At 43.7% G+C, this 20,987-nt stretch overlaps 1 protein-coding gene across 1 annotated transcript in view; it reads left to right on the top strand.

The window, feature by feature from the left end:
• Nucleotides 1-20,987, top strand: part of EDA (ectodysplasin A) — a 181,570-nt gene that overhangs the window by 98,359 nt on the left and 62,224 nt on the right. Inside the window, exon 2 of the mRNA XM_030576225.1 lies at nt 8,638-8,743. Coding sequence (XP_030432085.1) covers nt 8,638-8,743 — 106 coding nt within the window. The remainder of the gene's footprint in view (nt 1-8,637; nt 8,744-20,987) is intronic.

The following is a 20,987-nucleotide window of genomic DNA, read 5'->3' as shown; positions in this document are numbered from 1 at the left end:
GGATAGAACAGCCTGCAGGCTGCTCTAAACTTTACCAGCTAGCTATGGTTCCCAAAGTTCCATATGCCAGCTGGGAACTGCAAGAGTACATTACCCTCTAGCCACACTCTTTGCCTGCCCTTCTCTGCCTCCATTATGCCCTTCTCTGCCTCCAGTATGCCCCAGCATTAATAGGCTGAGACTATCTCACTTTATCCAGGCACTGACTTCATTCTAACCTACATATGAGTAGTCATTACTAATGCAGTAGTCTCACTAGTTTAAATGGGACTATTTTTGTGCAAGTAAGGGTTGTTGGATTGGTCATTAATATATGTCTGACTCATCCTGTTATGCCTTTTACCCCCATACAATATGGCTATTGTATGAACTAAGCTCTTAGGGTAGTGGGAGATACTACAGAGCCTATTCTTACATCATTATTTCTGCAGGAAAACTATTTTTATTAATCTATTTTTAGAATACGTCTATGTTCAATAGCAGCTGTGATCATATGATAAAATTACAGTCTGTTCTTATTAGCAGTCTTTTATTGCAGCTTCTTGTGGTGAAATGTGCATCTGTGATCATTAACGAAAATATTTAATATTGAAGGGAAAGTGTATCTTTCCCTAAAATAAATCATTTTTGCATGTCTTGAAAGAAAAAATGGTAGCAGTGGGAAGGAATGAAGGAAATACTTCATTTCCCAAAGTGTAATAGCTCATGAAAAAGTTAATAATAACTTTGATAATATATGGAAAGTCTAAACTTTTCATTGTTAACACTGAAACAACTTTATTTTGAAATAACAGAGATTCTATGCCACTAAGAAGAATGCTTTTAATGAGAATACAATTTTAGCCCCAGTGCTACAAACAGTTATGCACAGGCTTAATTTTAAGCACAGGAGTAGTCCAGTTGAAGTCAACGGGATTATTCTTGTGAGTAAAATTACATAATTGTGTAAACTGTGTACTTGCTTGTTTGCAGATAAGGGTTTTAATTTTCAGTACCTTGGTTTTTTTTTACTATAGCAGTTTTATAAAACTCAAAAGGATACCAACTACTAGTAGCAATACAAACAGCATTTAGCATTTATAATTTAGTTCATAGTACATTTTCATCTTAAATTACAATAGCACAAACTTTCAAATTAGTTTTACAAAACTTTAACGTGATTTAAATTAATTATATTTTAAATCAAGTTAATTTAATTGCTCCCCCTGCAATCATAACCATGGATGTTCTAATATTCACATTAAATATCCAATCCTTTTTTGAATCCTATTAAATTCTTGACCTCTGATACTTTAACAGTTAAACAGGCTAGGAATATGCTATTTAGAGAAGAAAATCTTGTTTTCTTTTATCAGTCTTAAATGTGTTGCTTTTTAATTTCATTAAATATCTTTGTTGTGTATGAGGGTAAATAAGCTGTGTTAGATAGACATGTAGCTGCTTTTGTGTGTCATTAATTTTGAGAAATTTTTTAAAAGTAATTTTATTATAAGAATTGTATCTTACTTTTTAAAATAAAAACAAAGCCCTCTACACCCAACTACCAACTGCTTTGATCACAGTTGCTAATTTTGCTTTCTTCTAACATGTCACTGCAATAAAGATCCATTTAATATTTGTAGATGCAAAATAAAATATCAGGAATTACGAAGACTAGATTTGAGTTTTTCTCTGTGAACAGGGTAAAAGTTGATAAGAATCATTTAAATTGCGCTTGGGATCACAATTCCCTTTGCCCAAATCCAAGGATTTCTGATTCCTTCCCCTGTGCTACTGCTTGGTCTTCTATTAGACAGCAATGGATTTTTTCCCCATATATACTAATTTAGGTAATATAGTTTGAGGCAGATAGGGGGGATAATAAGTAAAATCTGGGGTGGAGTTACCTCCCTAGGGGGTTCACACGTTCCTGGGTGATGAAGTATCTTAGTCTTTTTGAAATCTTACACTGGCTTCAACACCTGTGTAATGAGTTTATAGCCCATGCACAATAAATCGTAATCCTGGCTGTTAGAAAGACAGTCATGGGTACCAAATAGGTCTTTATCCTATTTTATCATACAGCAATTACAGACCCACTTCAGTATGAGCTAGCTTCTGTATCAGATATTCTTACCTTGTCAGCTGTGAAAATATACGTGGGAGTTCATGTTGTAAAGAGACAAACCATACTTTATTAATCTAGAAGATTTTGGACAGAAGCATAGATATCAGAGTTTAATTTTTCCTATGTTTTATCTGTACCTTCCAGTTGATAGCTAGGCTCTTCTACAATTTTAACCAAGTTAGTGGAGTTCTTGCCCCCTCCTGTAACTGGACTTGCTATCAGTATGGGTGGCCTGTGCTGAGTTGATCTAAAGTGGGTTTCACTTACCATGGCTGAGCCAGTAGGACATAGATGAGCAAACTACAGCTCGTGGGCCACATCCGGCCTGCAGAGCCATCCTGCCTGACTCCTGAGCTACCGGCCTGGGAGGCTAGCCCCCGGCCTCCCCCGCTGTTCCCCCTCCCTCGCAGCACAGCCTTCTCTACCTGGTCCTCCATCCAGTTTTGCAATCCCAATGTGGCCCTTGGGCCAAAAAGTTTGCCCACCCCTGCAGAAGGAGGGATCATCTATGTGCTGAGCTCCTCTATACTGGGAATCATCTGCCCTAAGAGTGAGCCAGTAGGAGTAGTACTGAGCTGGTCTCAGCTGGAAGTTACTGTGCAGATCTTATGTTAATCTACTAGAGTTCTCTGAGATTCATAAATATTAAAGTGAGGAGGGACCATTAGGGTCATTTTGTCTAACCTCCTGCATAACACAGGCCATAGAATTTCACCTAATAATTCCTGGAAGGAATTTATCCTTCCCTTCTATCTAATTTAACCTCTTAACCTAGTGTCTTTTCCTATGCAGGTCAGTAATAGAATTGGTACTCCTTAGTGCTGTTTGAGTTCTGTGCCATTTATTTCTCAATACTCTTCCCAAGTTACAGATAAAATACTAAGTCTGTTTCTGTCCACTGTGTGTTTGAGATGATTGGAATCAATGACAAATCAAAGGATTGTTTAACGTTTGGTTCCTAAATCATCTGTATTTCTTGAATATCAATATTTTATGAAGAGATGCTTGGAGGAAATGCTACCAGATTATGGATATATCTTTTTTTCTTGGAATAACTAGAATGACTGAAATGGAACTTCTGAATGCAAGTGACACTATATGCCTCAGGATGAGGAGGTTAACTTTGCACTGTGAAAAATAATTATTTAGTAACTACTGATTTATTGCTTTTTTAATGTGAAAAGTATTTTACATGAATTGTTGGTTACTACATAAAACTTTGTCTCTGGGCTAGTCTGCATCAGATTATAGAGATCTTTCTCCTCCAGGTATAAGGTATTATTCGTGTTATATTACTTTCAAATCTAATTAAAGGCCTGTAAAGATGTCTGAATGCTAGTGCCCAGGGAGACGTACAATAGAGAGAGAGACTCCTCTTGACAAGGTTCCAGGCTTGTCACAGAGCAGAGAAAGTCACAGATGCATGATTTCTCTCTCTGTGGGTGCGTCTACACTACGGGATTATTCCCATTTTACATAAACTGGTTTTATAAAACAGATTGTACGAAGTCAAGTGCACGCAGTCACACTAAGCACATTAATTCAGCGGTGTGCGTCCATGGTCCAAGGCTAGTGTCGATTTCCGGAGCGTTGCACTGTGGGTAGCTATTCCATAGCTATCCCATAGTTCCCGCAGTCTCCCCTGCCCCTTAGAATTCTGGGTTGAAAGCCCAGTGGCTGATGGGGCAAAAATCATTGTCGCGGTTGGTTCTGGGTAAATGTCGTCAGTCATTCCTTCTTCAGGGAAAGCAACAGCAGACAATCATTTCACGCCCTTTTCCCCTGGATTGCCCTGGCAGAAGCCATAGCATGGCAACCATGGAGCCCGTTCAGCTTTTTTTTTTTTACAGTCACCGTATGTGTACTGGATGCCTCGGACAGAGGCTATACTCCAGTGCTACACAGCAGCATTCATTTGCTTTTTCATGATAGCAGAGATGGTTATCAGTCATTCTGTACCGTCTGCTGCCAGTGTAATTTGGCAATGAGATGACGGTTACCTGTCCTTCTGTGCTATCTGCTGCTATCATGGGTGCCCCTGGCTGAGATCGGCCGGGGGCGCAAAAGCAAAACTGGGAATGACTCCCCGACTCCATCCCTCCTTTATGGTTTCTAAAAATAAAGTCAGTCCTGCCTAGAATATGGGGCAAATGTACTAGAGAAGCAGCGTATCAGAGAGTACAGCTGCTCTGTGTCAGATCCCGCAGAAATGATGAGCTACATGCCATTCACGGGGGGTGCCCCTGCAACAACACCATCCGTTGCTTCCCTTCTCCCCCAACCTTCCTGGGCTTCCATGGCAGTGTCCCCCCCATTTGTGTCATGAAGTAATATAGAATGCAGGAATAAGAAACACTGAGTTTTTAGTGACATAAAATGAGGGGGAGGCAGCCTCCCACTGCTATGATAGTCCAGGCAGTACAGAATCTTTTCTTTTCACATGAAAGAGAGGGGGCTGATTGAAGCTCAGCCCTTAGTTGCTATGATGAAGACGGTTACCAGCCATTCTGTACCATCTACTGGGAATGACCGGGAGTCATTCCTATTTTAACCCAGGCGCCCCCGGCCAGCCTCACCTGAAGCCAGCCAGGAGCACTCACGGGTTGATAAGGACGGTTACCAGTCCTGCTGCACCGTCTGCCACCGGGGAGGGGAGAGGAGCGGATACTTCTCTTCACTGCTGCAGCATCGCGTCTACCAGCAGCATTCAGTAGACATAGGGTGACATTGAAAGAAGTCAAGAAATGATTTCTTTCCCTTTTCTTTCACGTGGGCGGGGAGGGGGGAGGGAGGTAAATTGACGAGCTATTCCCTGAACCACGCCGGACAATGTGTTTGAACCTACAGGCATTGGGAGCTCAGCCAAGAATGCAAATACTTTTCAGAGACTGCTGGGGACTGTGGGATAGCTGGAGTCCTCAGTACCCCCTCCCTCCCTCCATGAGCGTCCATTTGAGTCTCTGGCTTCCCATTACGCTTGTCATGCAGCACTGTGTAGCCTGTAGATTTTTTTTTCAAACGCTTTGGCATTTCGTCTTCTGTAACGGAGCTTTGATAGAACAGATTTGTCTCCCCATACAGCAATCAGATTCAGTATCTCCCGTATGGTCCATGCTGGAGCTCTTTTTGGATTTGGGACTGCATTGCCACCCGTGCGGATCAGAGCTCCATGCTGGGCAAACAGGAAATTAAATTCAAAAGTTCGCGGGGCTTTTCTTTTTCACCTGGCCACTGCATCCAAGCTGAGATTGCTGTCCAGAGCGGTCACAGTGGTGCACTGTGGGATACCGCCCGGAGGCCAATACCGTCGATTTGCGGCCACACTAACCCTAATCCGATATGGTAATACCGATTTTAGCACTACTCCTCTCGTTGGGGAGGAGTACAGAAACCGATTTAAAGAGCCCTTTATATCGATATAAAGGGCCTCGTAGTGTGGACGGGTACAGCGTTAAATTGGTTTAACGCTGCTAAAATCGGTTTAAACACATAGTGTAGACCAGGCCTGTGACTTCCTGCAGGAAGGCTCTAGGTGCGTTGCAGCCCGATGAAAAGGGGAGGCCCCATGTGGAGAGAAAAGTTGGAGAGGAAGTCCACCCAGCATTCACCCTGCAGCAACAGCTCCTGTGTCAGCAGGGCTGGGCCAGGCTCCATGCTCTATGCGTTGTAATAGGGCACACAGGGTCACAGCACTACTTTCTCAAATTTGGCTCTACTATCTGCTTCCTTCCTCCTGTCATGATGGAGGGGCAGCAGAGCCAAACCTGAACAAATGGCACTGTGACCCATATGCCTGTTTGCAATGTCTGGAGTGGGTAGCTGGGCCCATACCTGCAGGACACAAGAGCAACCACTGCCCGTGCCCGGGGTGAACACAGAGGAGGCTCACTCTTCAGCCCCTCCTACCTCGGGGCCTCCTCACCTTACCAGAGTAGATTAGAGTTGCAGTACTGGCATGTAGGGTGCTGCTGCAGGTGGTCATTTCCCCTTCATTTGTCTGGGCATTTTTTAATCAAATATCCCAGAGCAATCACTAAACCCATGACTTTTACTACATTTACCTGGTTGCTCCATGATTTTTTTATTTTAAAAAAAATGCTATGACAAATCTGCAGCCCTAACAATGCACAAGTCAAGGGCTTATGAAGGAGCTTAATAAATTAGCAAGTGAATAACAAGTTCTTCAGACAATAATTAGAAATGACTGCATCAGTCATCTTTAGTTTGTTAGTTATTTCCAGCTAGGATCTCCAAGACCTCCATGTGTTGCTACCTAAACTTATAGTAGAAAATCAGAAAGTTCTGTGGTGTAAAGAATTAGTATGGAAACTTTTTTTAAAAACTTGTTAAGGTTTTTTAACATTACAGATGGCTTGAAATAAATGAGAATAATATTCTAATGTAAAAGGGAATTTAAATTTTTTTGTTTGAAAATGAGGTCCAAGTAATGGATGCAAAAGTCTGTATGGATTTCAAAACTCCTTTTGTGGTGATTGATTTGTGTCTTGACATTTGACATGGCATTCTCTTGAACCTTCTAATGACATAAAGGGCAGATATCATACTATGAATAGGGAGCTTGTTTTTGCCTTGGAGTTGAGACACATTGCTTTTTATTCTAAATTTTCTCATGTTAATGGCAAATATTGAAATTTCACATTTTAGACTATAGAACAAGCACAGATCAATTTTTACTTAGCAATATGTACATTGGATATCATTGAGTTTAGTGTGCCAATAATGCATATATTGCCAGTATTAACCCCTGTTTGAAGAGTTTACGTTTTTATTCTGTGGCTTGTATACCTTGTGTGTATATATTATTATATAGTCTTTTGTTACATGATCACATACTATTTTTTTAGCATTCTACACTTTGCCTCATTCAGTGAATAGGATGGTTGTGGTTAGAAATGTACCCTCAGCCAGAGCCCTCACCCCCTCCCCCACACCCCAACCCCTTGCCCCAGCCCCACACCAGAACCCACCCCCCCCACGCCCCAAACCGCTACCCTAGCCCTGATCCCCCTCACACCCTCTAAACTCCTCAGTCCCAGCCCCACCCCGGAGCCTGCACTGCCAGATGGAGCCCTCTCCCAATCCCACACCCCAACCCCTTGAGCCAGCCCGGTGAAAATGAATGAGTGTGTGATGGTTGGAAGAGTGAGCAACAGAGGGAGGGGGGATGGAGTGAGTGGAGGTGTGGCCTCAGAGAAGGAGCGGGGCTTCTGAAGAGGGGCAGGACAGGGAGCAAGGACATTCGATTTTATGCAAGTAGAAAGTTGGCAACCCGATTCTGGACATGTCATTAAAACCAACATTTTCACATGTTATGTTACCCTCTATGAAGGCAGATATGCCTGAGTTTCGTCATTTTACAGATAGCATAGAAAAATACTAACATTTGTCAGCCTTTCCAGAAAGTAGTATGGCTAAGTGGCCTACTTTTAACATCTCAGTAAGATATAAGTTTTTCCTCAGTAATAAGAGATGTAAAAGGCACATAATTACTAATATCAGATAATAGGAGAGGAGAATGTAAGACTCATGGTCTCCTGGTTCCCAGCACATTGCACCTTCCCCTAGGTCAAAGGATATTTTGATGAAGGAAAGTAGCAGGGAGGAGAAGATGAAGCATCACTTTGCTTGTGTCCTGTCTGGAGGATCAGATGCATGTAATGTGCTGAGGAGAGATTCGGGGGCAGTCTATGCACAGTGCTGCTAATATATTATGCAATTTTAGCAGTCAGTCTGTAGCAAGTGCTATTGGGAAAGCACAGACAGAAAATGGTGGTGATTTTCAACATCTTATAGTTCAGTCCAATCTGAATGGATTTACACAGAGAGAGCAAAAGGCACCTCTTTAACTCCAGGACTGTCCTGTTGCCAAAATTCAAAGTCTGTTGCAAACCACATAACTATTAGAGCTCTTAAAAAAAAAACAAAACTTTTTTTTGTAATGGAAAGTGCTAGACAACCTAAATATTGGGGTCACTACCATTCCGCATGTAATAAATGTATATACTTCAGCATTTAAAATCTTCAAAGCACTGTGCAGACATGGTCTAATTAATCACATAGCACCTTGGCAATACAGAGAAATATTATCAGTCATTTACAAATAGGAAAATAAAGTGACTTTGGCAAGCGTAATTCTGATTCATTTGACAGAACTAGCGCTAAAATAATGACTCTTCATTCCTAATATCTGTTCTCTCATCACAGGCATACAGGAGTACTCTTCACATAGGAAAGTCATGTACTCTGTAAGTCTGACATATGACTGACCAAGAAAACTGAGGTCCTGTAGTATCACATTACGCTGGTTATGGATGCATCAGAAATTCAGAGATAGCAAGCTAGCATTTTATGCTGTTCTGCTAATCAGTTTTACAGAAACTATTCTTCATGGAATTAAGAAGTTATTGATATCAAGACTCAAATCTCTGCTAAAGAGGCGTTGTTCAGTCAGTTTGGCAGTGATAATTTGTTGGTAAAGAAACCTCAACTTGATGTTCTTACTGTTCCAGCTGGCCTTGCTGAATTTCTTCCTCCCTGAAGAAAAACTGCATCTTGAAGAAGAAACTAGGCATGTTCGCCGAAATAAAAGGAGTAAAAGTAGTGAAGGACCTGATGGTGAGTTTATCTTTATTTCTTATGGTTGCGTTTCTCATTTTCACAGACAAGTGAGGGACAAGCAGGTAGTGAATAGATAGTGTGTGAATAGATTGTGTAAGTTAACAAGGGAGCTCCTGTCTCATAGTGTCTCCCTGAAATTACTTGGCATCCAGATCATTAGTTCTGTAAATTACTGTTTCCATACTACACAGTCTAGTAAATGATATTAAAATTAGTATCCTAACCAATCGTTGTTTTCCCCAACTATCATCATTTTTTATAATCTCCATTGACTCAATAAGCGGATTCGTCTTGTCTAACAGTAAGGCCTTTGGCTTACTTACTGATTTGATTTGTTCATATGATGCCTTTGCTCCCTATTTCCTTAAAATCCATGTTCAATAGGTTGTTGTGCAGGCTAAACAGCTGTCAACAGCGCTACACTACAGAATGAAAATGTGTTGTAACTGGGTGCTGCATGTGGTTGTAGAATAGATGGGTCCAAGCTCCATACCACTTAACCCCTAAATACTTAATGTTCTTTGAGTGTTTGTGCACATATATATTGTGCTTAAGGTGTGTGTGCACCCAGGGCACTTGAGCCAGACGCTTTTGGTCATAAATTGAGGCGGCACATAACATCCTGAGTGTCTTCCTGCTTCCAGCCAAGGTCAGAAAGAGGTGAGGCCACCCTAATTCCCTCTCCGTTCCTTGTCAGCTCACAGCTTGATGCCCCATGGCTTACTGTTGTTCAGCACTTATCAAAACTCTTTTATAAACTTAGTTTATGTAGTAATTAGTCAGTAGTTAGATAGAGAGAGGTTTTTTGATAGTGTTCCTTTTTCCCTCTCTGTTTTTGAGAGAATTCTCTCCCCTTTTTTCTGGGTTGGTATGCTAGTACTGTAGTTATTCTTCCTTTGTTTAGGGTGCCAGTGAGAAAATCCCTGGGTTTTAAAAATTGTCTGTCCTGTCAAGCAGCCATACTTGTAAACAATGGGCATACAAGGTGCTTTTTCTTTAGAAGAAGGCCACATTTCAGAGAGATTCACTGTATGTAGATCCTTCTCTAGAAGAACGAAGAAATCTAGAGAGAGCAGACTGAGAATATATCTCATGAAAAACTTCATACATCCAACCTTGTATCTGGGTCACTCCCAGAATACTAAGCACCCAGATTATGTTTCATTGAGGAGTGCTTCATAAGCCTTTGTACCTTCAGTAGCCATTCTGATTCTGAAGACCTCATCCTGTGAAAGAGGGAGAAATCCCCAGAAGTCTGCTAGAGAAAAGAGGCATCAATCACAGTCTCTAGAGCCATCATCTAAAGCCCTTAAGTCATCTTGTACCTCAAGGGGAGAAGGTATTGCTCAAAGTCCAGGAGAGACGTCTTGACCAGCCATTCAGCCCATAAACACGAGGCTTGAGTACCAACTGCGAACTTACCTGAATCTGGCACTGAGCAGACTTTATCAAAGGACCTAGTACCACTATCTTCTACTGCAGTGGTTCAATTTCTTCCAGTACAGACAGTCCCAGTACCAGTGATTTTGATACCAGCTAGGTCAACACTGATTACTCTCTCAGCACTGAATAGCTTTCCACCCCATATTCAATACAGCCCTTCCCATTACTGACTCTATTGGTACTGGCTACACCACAATTATATATAGTAGCTAGAGATCTCAGCTGAGTTTGCATCAGTCAGGAGTACTAATACCCAGTATGTACAGAGTTTACTCACAGTGCTGGTGAAAACATTCCATTTTAGCCTATGATCCACATCCATTGGCACTTCAACTGTCCTGCCTGAAGAATATTCCTTCTGATCTTCAGAGTTAGGGAGCAGCAGGGAAGCCTTTCCCGTGGCATCATTGGGTTACAGACTTTTGCTTTCCTTGACAGCTCGTCATTCCGGAGTGGAATCTTATACTAGTAATAGATCCCTCTCTAGGGATATTACCCCTTGGGTACCCCTATGTTGGCCTTACTGGGCACATTGTGGCTATTCCTCATGCTAGTAGATCCACTTCAACAGTACAATCAAGACCTCAATCTTCTGAGCCTCAACTTACTGAAAAAGTCACTTCCACCAAACCACCACCTCCTCAGCTTTTTATCTCTAAGGCACAGGCAGAAGAGGAACTTAAAAATGAACCTCAGTGGATCCAATTCCTCATATCATCCTCTTCCCCAGATGAAGCTATTGCTCCTGAGCCTATACCATCTATGCCTAATGACTATAAGTCATTACAGGAGCTCATAAGGAGAGCAGCCTCTGCTCTGGAGCTCCTGTAGAAGTTGTCCAGGAGAACCCTCATAGGCTACTAAACATCCTGTGTACTGCAGTCCCTGGTCGAGTGGCAATGCGTATCAATGAAGACCTCTTATATCTCACTAGATTGTTATGGCAGGCCTAACCTCCATACAACCTACATCTAAAAAGGCTGACCAAAGTTATGAAGTTCCAGCACAGGGTTTTGAACAATTGTTCTTTCACCTGGTGCCAGGATTATTAGTAGTGATGGCTGCAAATGAGAGGTCTTGACAGGGACAACAGATATCTACACATAGGGACAAGGAATCCGGTGGCAGAAAAAGGAACTCTGTGGTGAGCTTATAAATGAGAATCTCAAATTACGAAGCGGTTCTCTCCAAATATGACTATGCTAACAGGGATTCTCTTACAGAATTTACAGACAAATTACCCACAAGCGTAGAGAGGAGTTTAAATCTTACCTTGCCAAGGGCCAGGTAAATAACCATTTCTTAAAAGCCTGAGCCAAAAAAATCAAAAAACAGCACCAGAATTTGTAAGTCTTTATCAACTCATCAGCCTGGTAAAAAGTAAAGAAATCAAGATTTGGGTCTCAAACCACTGGAGTGAAGACCCTTGGGTTTTTTAATCGCATCTTTTGACACTATAGTAGAAACACTACTTTGCACTATAGTAGAAACAGGTTGAATGTAATCAAAATTTGTCTCATTCATCCGACATGGTTACAGGTATTATAGTTCAGTACATCCATGCTAAAGCATTTCCCCCTGTATACCTCCCATGTTGCACAATCATGTTTGCATTGATGCATTTTTGGAAAATCTTGGCAGTTATCTCATACTCCCTCACTTGATTTGATTGTGGGCATCTTTCACATAATATAATGTAGTTTGTGTTGTTTTTGGCATGGATATGTGAAAAGTTAGTAGGATTCGCTAACTTGGGTACAGAGAGATGAGTAATTAGAAGAAACATTCTTCAAACTGTTCCCTATCCCTGAAATAGCATAGTACTTTCTGTGCATCAGTCAACTTCACTTGTCTATTCTTGGCCTCCCTTGGTCTTTATTTCAAAATATGAGAATCTATATATAATTAATTCATTATGCAGTGATTCACATTCTTTGTTGTAACACTTGTTCCTTCTTTCCTTACCCCTTTAGTATGTCTGTCTTCACGTTTTGAATTGGTCTGATTACAATTGTAAACTCTTCAGAGTAGGGACTGTGTTTTTTATAATCTCTTTCAAACTCTATACAAAGCATAGTGCTATATAAATGATTATGAGTAATAATAACCTAACTACAGCTTAGCAATTGCTACAGCCTAGCCCCAATAACTTCCAGAATGGTGGGGTTGTGGAAATGTGTCAGCTTTGACCCCACCTCTCTTCCTCAGTTCACCTACCAGAATTGTGGCTCACCTGAGGATTAAGGTTTTAGTCAGTATCCAAGAATAAGTCATTTTACATCAGTAGATAGCATGAATCTAACTAATGAAAACAATGTCCACTTTTCCATGACCAAAACCACAGAAAGTGATTAGTTTTCTATGGCTAATCATAATCTTCTGACTAATTTTTGCATAGAATTTATTCTAGTGCTTTACTTTCATTGCTGTACATCCTGTTATGTATGGCCTTGATTCAGGAAGGCTCTTAAGCATTATACTTAAGTGCTTTCTGGATAGGGATGCTTTCCTGAATTGGCCCCCTATGTATGGTACTCAGTGTTGCAGTTCTGCAGCATTTTATGTTAAACATTTTAAAAGATTGTCTAGCTGGTTAGGATTAAGAGAGAATCTCTGTTGGAACCACTCAAAAAAATTTGAAACTAAAAACATATGTTCTAGAGTTTCCCAAGAATCTAAACACTGCAGTCAGTGTCCTAATTACAGTTAATAAGATTATTTAAAAAAATACCGTGTGTTAATCCCAGGGGCAGCTCCAGGCCCCAGCACGCCAAGCGCATGCTTGGGGCGGCAAGCCGCGGGGGGCGCTCTATTGGAGCCGCGAGGGCAGCAGGCAGGCTGCCTCCAGCGGTTTGCCCCGCAGGCAAACCACCGGAGGCAGCCTGCCTGCCATGCTTGGGGCGGCAAAATCCCTAGAGCCGCCCCTGGGTAACCCATCTTATTGGGATGTTTATATTGGTTTGGTTTAACAGCAGGCTGTAAGGAAACATGCAGGGAGAAAACAATGGCTCAAGATAAGTGACCCTGTGGTAAACACTTAAGGGTTGTTATGGCGACAAATAAGGGAGCCCAGTCTCCTGCTGAACCTACCAAACTGCTTTTATGAAGGAAGGCAAAACCCTGTGGAGGAATGAAGGAACTGTGACTGAAAAAAAGCTATTCTCTCTCCTTCATCTCCACCCTCCAAGGCGTAGTTGTTTACAAGCCTTTTGGGGAAACCAGACTGATACAGACACTAGCTGGGGGTGTCTGAAGAAACTAGGCCTTGCTTAAGCTTCCGTCATGCGATGATAAGCCTCTGGGTAAGATGCATGTAGACTGTTGTTTTAAAATTCTTTTTCTTTAAATGATTTGTTCTTATTAACATTGAATAATACTTCACTTTTTAAAAGGTTATCTGTTCACTGTCTTCACCACTGGTCACAGACTCCCAAAGATAAGCACTGCAGGTGCTGAACCCAAAGATAAGCACTGCAGGTGCTGAACCCAGTTGCCACCTGCTTGTTAAACACAGTTGATATGTAGGTTACTGTAGCCCAGGAAAAGATCCTGGTATAAGTGTGGGAGAATGATGTGAGATAGATATATAAATTGAGGGTATGGCTACACTTACAGTTGTACAGCGCTGGGAGTTACAGCTGTGTAGGGAAAGCGCTGCAGTGTGGCCACACTGACAGCTACCAGCGCTGCAGTGTGGCCACATCTGCAGCATTTGCAGCGCTGTTGGGAGTGATGCCTTGTGAGCAGCTATCCCACAGAGCACCTCGTCCCATTTTGGCGCTGTGGGTTGTGGGAAGGGGACGGAGGGTGCGGGTCATTCCACTTCCTGTCGCAATGCCCCGTGGTGCATCGCTACACATCCCAACAGTTTGGCGCCATTGTGAATCTGCAGCACGATTTCTGTTAGAAATGGAGCCCGAGCTTCTGAGGACTTTGCTGATGAATGTCGCCAGCACATCACGTTTGGCAGTTGAGCTATTCCTTCAGCTCCAAAGTGACAGTGAGGAGTCCGACGATGATATCGATTCGCCTGACGCACGTGACAATAAATTGCTTGTGGCAGTAACGGACATGCTCAGCACCGTGGAACGCCGCCTTTGGGCTCGGGAAAGAAGCACTGAGTGGTGGGATCACATCGTCCTGCAAGTCTGGGATGACGAGCAGTGGCTGCAGAACTTTCGGATGAGAAAAGCCACTTTCATGGGACTATGTGCTGAGCTCGCCCTGACCCTGCGGCGCAAGGACACGAGATTGAGAGCTGCCCTGTCAGTGGAGAAGCGGGTGGCTATTGCAATTTGGAAGATGGCAACTCCAGACAGCTACCGATCGGTCGCGAACCAGTTTGGAGTGGGAAAGTCGACCGTTGGAATAGTTTTGATGCAAGTTTTCAGGGCCATTAATCGCATCCTGCTAAGAAGAACCGTGACTCTGGGGAACGTGCAGGACATTCTGGTTTCCCTAACTGTGGAGGGGTGATAGATGGGACGCATATTCCTACTCTGGCACCACCCCACCTGGCATCCAAGTACATTAATTGGAAGGGGTATTTCTCTGTGGTTCTCCAAGCGCTTGTGGATCACCATGGGCGTTTGATTGACATTTACTCAGGATGGCCTGGAAAGGTGCATGACGCACACATCTTTCGGAACAGTGCCCTGTTCAGGAAGCTGCAGGCAGGGACTTTTTTCCCAGTCCGCAAGATCACAGTAGGGGACGTCGAAATGCCCATTGTGATCCTTGGAGACCCCGCTTACCCGTTAATGCCATGGATCGTGAAACCATATACAGGGAAGCTTGACAGGAGCAAGGACCGGTTCAACTACAGGCTGAGCCAGTGCCGAATGACTGTGGAGTGTGCTTTTGGCTGTTTAAAAGGGCGCTGGAGATGTCTTTATGGGAAGCTAGACTTGGGGGAAAGCAGCATCCCTGCGGTTATATCCACGTGCTGTACCCTCCATAATATTTGTGAAGGGAAAGGTGAAACATTCAGTGAGGAATGGACCTCCAAGGTTCAACACCTGGAGGTTGAATTTGCACAGCCAGAGAGCAGGGCTACTAGAGAGGCCCAGCACAGGGCTACAAGGATTAGGGATGCCTTAAGGGAGCAATTTGATGCTGAAAGCCAACGGTAATGTTTGGTGCCTTGCACGGGAGTGAAGTGCAGTGGTTACAATGATTTGCAGTGCCTGTTTTTCCCTTGGGGTACAGTATGTTTCACTTTCTGCAATAATAAAAACTGTTTTAAAAGCTAAGAAATCATTTATTCAAAATACAGTACATAAAAGGGCAGGGGGGTAGGGTGCTGAACTGTACAGTCAGAGGTTTGAATATGTCCTGCCTGGAGTGCTGTGCAATGCCTGCTGCACTTCAGGATTAATATGCTGCATGGTGATGGGGGTTGAGTGCATAGGGTAAGGGTCGTAGTTCTCAGGGCTGGTAGGTGAACGTACAGGTTTTGGGGGCACCTGGTGGTGGTAAGAACCAGGATGCTGGAGAAGGGGGTTTTGAGCAAACAGTGGGGCACAAAGGAGAAAGCTTTGGGATGCGGGGGGGTTAGCACGGTAGTGATCTGCCTGCGTGGCTATGAGTGACTGCATACAGTCCGTTTGGCACGCCAGGAGGCTTATCAGCTCCAGTCCTGCAGCCTCTTATTCTCTCTGGCATACTGATTCATAACTGCTTTCACCAAATCTTCTTTGCTTTTCCTTGGTTTCCTCCTCAAGTTCTGTAGTCTTTCAGCAGGCTGTGATAGGGGCAGAGGATTCAAGGACACTTAAAAAAAACAGAAATAGAAACATTTATTACAGAGACTGCATTGTTTATAATCACAGTGAAGGAGTTTGTAGACTATTTGTAGCATCATTTACACATAGCAAACATAGCACAGAGAGGCCACAGCAGCGAAGACATGGTGAGTAATGCGGAATTAAGCCATGTTTCTGCCGTGGCTCACCTGGGAAGGGGAGCTACTAGAGTCAGGGCTCACTGGGGTTTCTGTGCATTGGGGAAAGCAGAGAGCAGCTAGGGGGAAAGTGCACTGAGCACCACCCCCACAATTGCCACAGCAGTTACTCCAAGAATCCATGTTTCTGCCGCGACTCACCTGGGAAGGGGAGATGCTTGAGTCAGGGCTCAATGGGGTTTCTGTGCATTGGGGAAAGCAGAGAGCAGCTGGGGGGGACCTGCACTGAACACTATCCCTACATTTTCCACAGGATTTTATCCTGCCAGATATCTCGCTGCTGCGGGTTACTTGGGAAGAGCGGGAGGGTCTTCAACAGCAATGTGGATTCCGCCCTGGTCCCTGTGCAGCTTGCCTGTGTGCAGCAATGGTCCCCCCACCCCTCGCGGCACAGAGGCGCGGACGCGTTAGCCTGACTGGGACAAGGACCACAGTGGCTCTCCCTATAAACTTGCGCAAGCGCATTGCCCACGCTCTGGCTGAAACTTTTGAAGAGTTTACAGAGGCCAATTACCACGACGTGCTAGACCAAATCAATGGGCTATTCCACATCTAGGCATGCATGCAGGCAGCCATAACTCCCACCCTCCTCTCCCAAAACATTTCCATCCTAAAAATAAAATCTGCTTACCGGGAACCCACTCCTCTGCTTCTTCTTCACCAAGAAGTTCCAGCTGCTGCGACTGGCTAGCTTCCTCCTGGCTTGAGAAGAGCTCCTGGCTGCATGCCTCCTGGGACTCCGGGGTGTCTCCCACCACCTCGGTAGCCTCACTCTCGGTTTCCTCTACACCCTCCCCCTCTTCTCCCTGCCCTGAACTGTCCATCGTGGTCCTCGGATTGGCAGTGGTGTCATCCCCAAGTATCGCATCCAGCTCCTTGTAAAAACGGCAGGTCGTGGGGGCAGCACCTGAGCGGCAGTTTCCCTCACGGGCTTTGCAATAGGCACTCTGCACTGCACCGCATCCCGTTCATGGCCCCTTTCCAGCCTGGACTTTGATATCTGCCCATAGGTATCATAATTTCTACGGCTGGAGCACAGCTGTGACTGCACAGCTTCCTCACCCCAAACACCGATGAGGTCCTGCAGCTCGCAAGTGTTCCATGCTGGGGCTTGTTTGGGGCGTGGAGGCATGGTCAGTGATTGATTGATTGATTGATTGCACTCCACACCTGGCTGAGCAAACAGGAAGGGGATTTTTAAAATTCCCGGGGCATTTAAAGGGCGGGTCACCTGAGCCCAGCAGGGCAGTGGAGTGTGAAACGATGAGCAGAGTGGCTGAAAAGATATGCTGGGATACCTCCTAATACCCTGGAGGCCAATAAAAGCGCTTTTGGTGGCCACACTTGATGAGCAGCGCTGCATCACCAGTGCTGGAATCGGTTACACCCCAAGCAGACCAGGTGTACAGCCAGCGCTGCAGCCAGGGAGTTGCAGCGCTGGCTGTGCTTTGCAAGTGTGGACACAGAGTGAGTTGCAGCGCTGTAACCCCATTACCAGCGCTGCAATTCTCAAGTGTAGCCAAGCCCATAGATATATATAGAGATATAAAATTTTTGCACTCAGACCAGAAAAGGGAGAGAGGTGCAGATAATCCTGTCACCATGACACTGTGTACCTCTATTCACAGTCTATAAAATGCAGTGTTGTAAAGATAAATTTACTTCTGTTTCTTAGGTGCTTGAATAGTAGTGATGGGGTTCAAGAGCAATGCATCCAAAATCATTCCCTCTTGACACCAGTTGAGTCTTCTCCCATATATATACACACCCCAAAAGTTTGGTTCTTCTGAACATAGCAATTTCATTCTGTTCTCCAGTTTCAGATACTCTCTTAGGTACAGTTTAAATATTTAAAAAATTCTTTAAAATTATAAATTGCATATTGCCAGCATTAAACTTCATACTTGAGGTCATATAATTTAACCTTTTTTAGCTCTTCTAAGTGAAATGCCAAAATTCTTAAGTAAAACAGAGCTTACTCAATTTGCATAGCACCTCATCATGCCAAGACATCTGAAGCTTCTTTAAAATACAAGCAATTAATGCTGGGAAGCTTTTCTCATTGGAAAAAATTAGCAAACCTCTATATGAAGGGAGAAAGAGGTGGAAGTGGTAGAAAAGGTTTTAAAGTAAGGGCTAGTCTACACTGGCAATGTTAAAGTGCTGCCATGGCAGCACTTTAACGTGGCTTGTGTAGTCACAGCAGAGTGCTGGGAGAGCTCTAAAAAAACCACCTCCACGAGGGGCATAGCTACCAGCGCTTTACAGAGCTGAAACTTGCTGCGCTCGGGGGAGTGTTTTTTCACACCCCCGAGCGAGAAAGTTGCAGCGCTGTAAAGTGCCAGAGTAGACAAGCCCTAAAGTCTGAGAAGTTAACGGGGGTTGTACCAGCTTACAAGCTAGAGGAGAGAATATTTTACAAGATAGTCTACATAAAACAGGAGGGAAATTTATAGTGGAGAAAGTCTTTAGATCCCCTAGACTTTCCCCAGAAGATCTTGACCTTCCTAAAGCAGGAGTTTAGGGAAATGAATGGGAGCTAAGCAGGGTAAGGGATACTGAGTCAGTAAAGTAAGAGGAGATAAAAAGAATCAACTGTGAATGAGAGAGAGGAGACCCTGGAACCAACAGAGATATGAGGGAGCAGAAGAGAGGTTTAAGAGTTGTAGAGAAGTCTGGAATGTAGAGACTATATTCTTCTTGATTCTAAACCACAACGATTAAATGTCTCTTTTCTTTTTATAAAAACTGTTACTGATGATATTATTGCTCTAACTCTGAAGGGTTTAAAAGTGAAAATAAATTGGAATAGGGGAGAAAATACAGTATCATTTAATGAGCTTCACCAACTAATTTATCATGAAAGTGTTTCAGTAATTTCACTTTGAATTAGTAAAATTTCATCTGTTAATCAAAAGGACAAACCTATGCTTCTATCCTAGTACTGCCAGCAGGTGCTCTCTTCTCCCCTTGATAAGTGTGTAACTTGCATTGATTCTGTCTGAAAGTATGTAGAGAATTGATCCCTCTGTTTGGCACCATCTTCAAGGAAAGATAAAAGTATTCAAATTATGTGCCCTATATGATTTGATGCTTGCTAAACTAGACAAACTCTGCCTGCAATTTTGTTCTGCCAATCTATTGTTAGTTTTCCTCTCTTAGCCTGCAGGCCTCATAAATTGCCCCCCTTGCAATTTCACAGTGGAAATTGTTTCATTGTGGCCATATTCCAAGAAATAATTTAAAGTACCATGAAATCCCCAGGATTTCCACCCCTCAAAATGCTGACAAGTATGTTTTACTTGGAACAGACTCAGTGGGTGATTCCAGCTGAATCATAGAATCATAAGACTGGAAGGGACTGGAGAGTCATTTAGTCCAGGCTCCTGCACTCACAGCAGGACTAAGTATTATCTAGAGCATCCCTAGCAGGTGTTTGTATAAACTGCTCTTAAAAATTTCCTAGGATGGAGGTTTCACAACCTCCCAAGGCAATTTATTCCAGTGCTTAACCACCCTGACAGTTAGGAAGTTTTTCCTAATGTCCAACCTAAACTGCCCTTGCTGCACTTTAAGCACATTGCTTCTTGTCCTATCCTCAGAGGTCAAGGAGAACCATTTTTCTCTCTCCTCCTTGTAACAACCTTTTGTGTACTTGAAAACTGTTGTCATGTCCCCTCTCAGTCTTCTCTTCTTCAGGCTAAACAAACCCAATTTTTTCAATTTTCCTTTATGGATCATGTTTTCTAGACCTTTAATCTTTGTTGTCACTCGTATGTCCACGTATTTCCTGAAATGTGGCAGCCAGAACGGGGCACAATACTCAGCTGAGACCTAATCAGCACGGAGTAGAATAGAAGAATTACTTCTGTCTTGCTTACAACCCTCTTGCTAATACATCTCAGAATGACTGCTTTTTTTTTTTTTTTTTTTTTTTTTTGGTAACTGTGTTACACTGTTGACTCACATTTAGCTTGTGATCCACTATAACCTCCAGATCCCTTTCTGCAGTACTCCTACCTGGGCAGTCATTTCCCATTTTGCATGTGTGCATCTGATTGTTCTTCTTCAAGTGCTTGCTCATATCAATTCCAATTAGGTGTGTGCGCGCCACGTGCACGTTCACAGGAAGATTTTTACCCTAGCAACACTCGGTGGGTTGGCTGGGTCGCCCGCGTAGTGGCGCCGCTATGGCGGTGAATATATACCCCTGTCGACCCAACGACCCTTCAGTTCCTTCTTACTGCCCGTATCGGTCGTTGGCAGTGGAGCGCGGCTTAGCTGATCTCCACTTCCCTAGCTACTCGTAGTTCCTTATCAATAGTTGTGTATGTAGCTGTAGTTAGTTTTAGTCATTTCTATAATATATTTAGTGTATATAGTTGCGAGGGGATCGGGGATTAGCCCCTTCCCCCCACCCGGTACTGGGGCTCATGCCCAGGTCACCGGGCTTCAAACCGTGCATGGTCTGCCATAAGCTGATGCCAACAGGAGATTCTCACAACTCCTGCCTTAAGTGCCTTGGGGAATCCCATCTCTCAGATAAGAGCCAGATCTGTAAGGCCTTTAAGCAGAGGACAAAGAAAGAGCGAGACTTTCTCCTCAAACAGCTCCTAATGGAGGCAGCTCTTAGTCCTACGCGTGCTGAACAATCTGTATCAGGGAGAAGCGCTCTTTCGGCTCCGGATCGCCCCAGTACCGCTAAGGCCCCTCGGCACCGACTGTCGCCTGCACTAATGTCGGCTCGGCACCATTCCCTGTCACTGCGGGTCAAGAAGCATCATAAGACTCCCGCTGCTTCGGTGCCTCCTGCACCACAGTCGGAGCACCTGCCTA

This window comes from Gopherus evgoodei, chromosome 9 (genome assembly GCF_007399415.2).
Source record: "Gopherus evgoodei ecotype Sinaloan lineage chromosome 9, rGopEvg1_v1.p, whole genome shotgun sequence".
Classification (NCBI taxonomy): Eukaryota; Metazoa; Chordata; order Testudines; family Testudinidae; genus Gopherus; species Gopherus evgoodei.
This window is presented reverse-complemented; position numbering and strand designations above follow the sequence as displayed.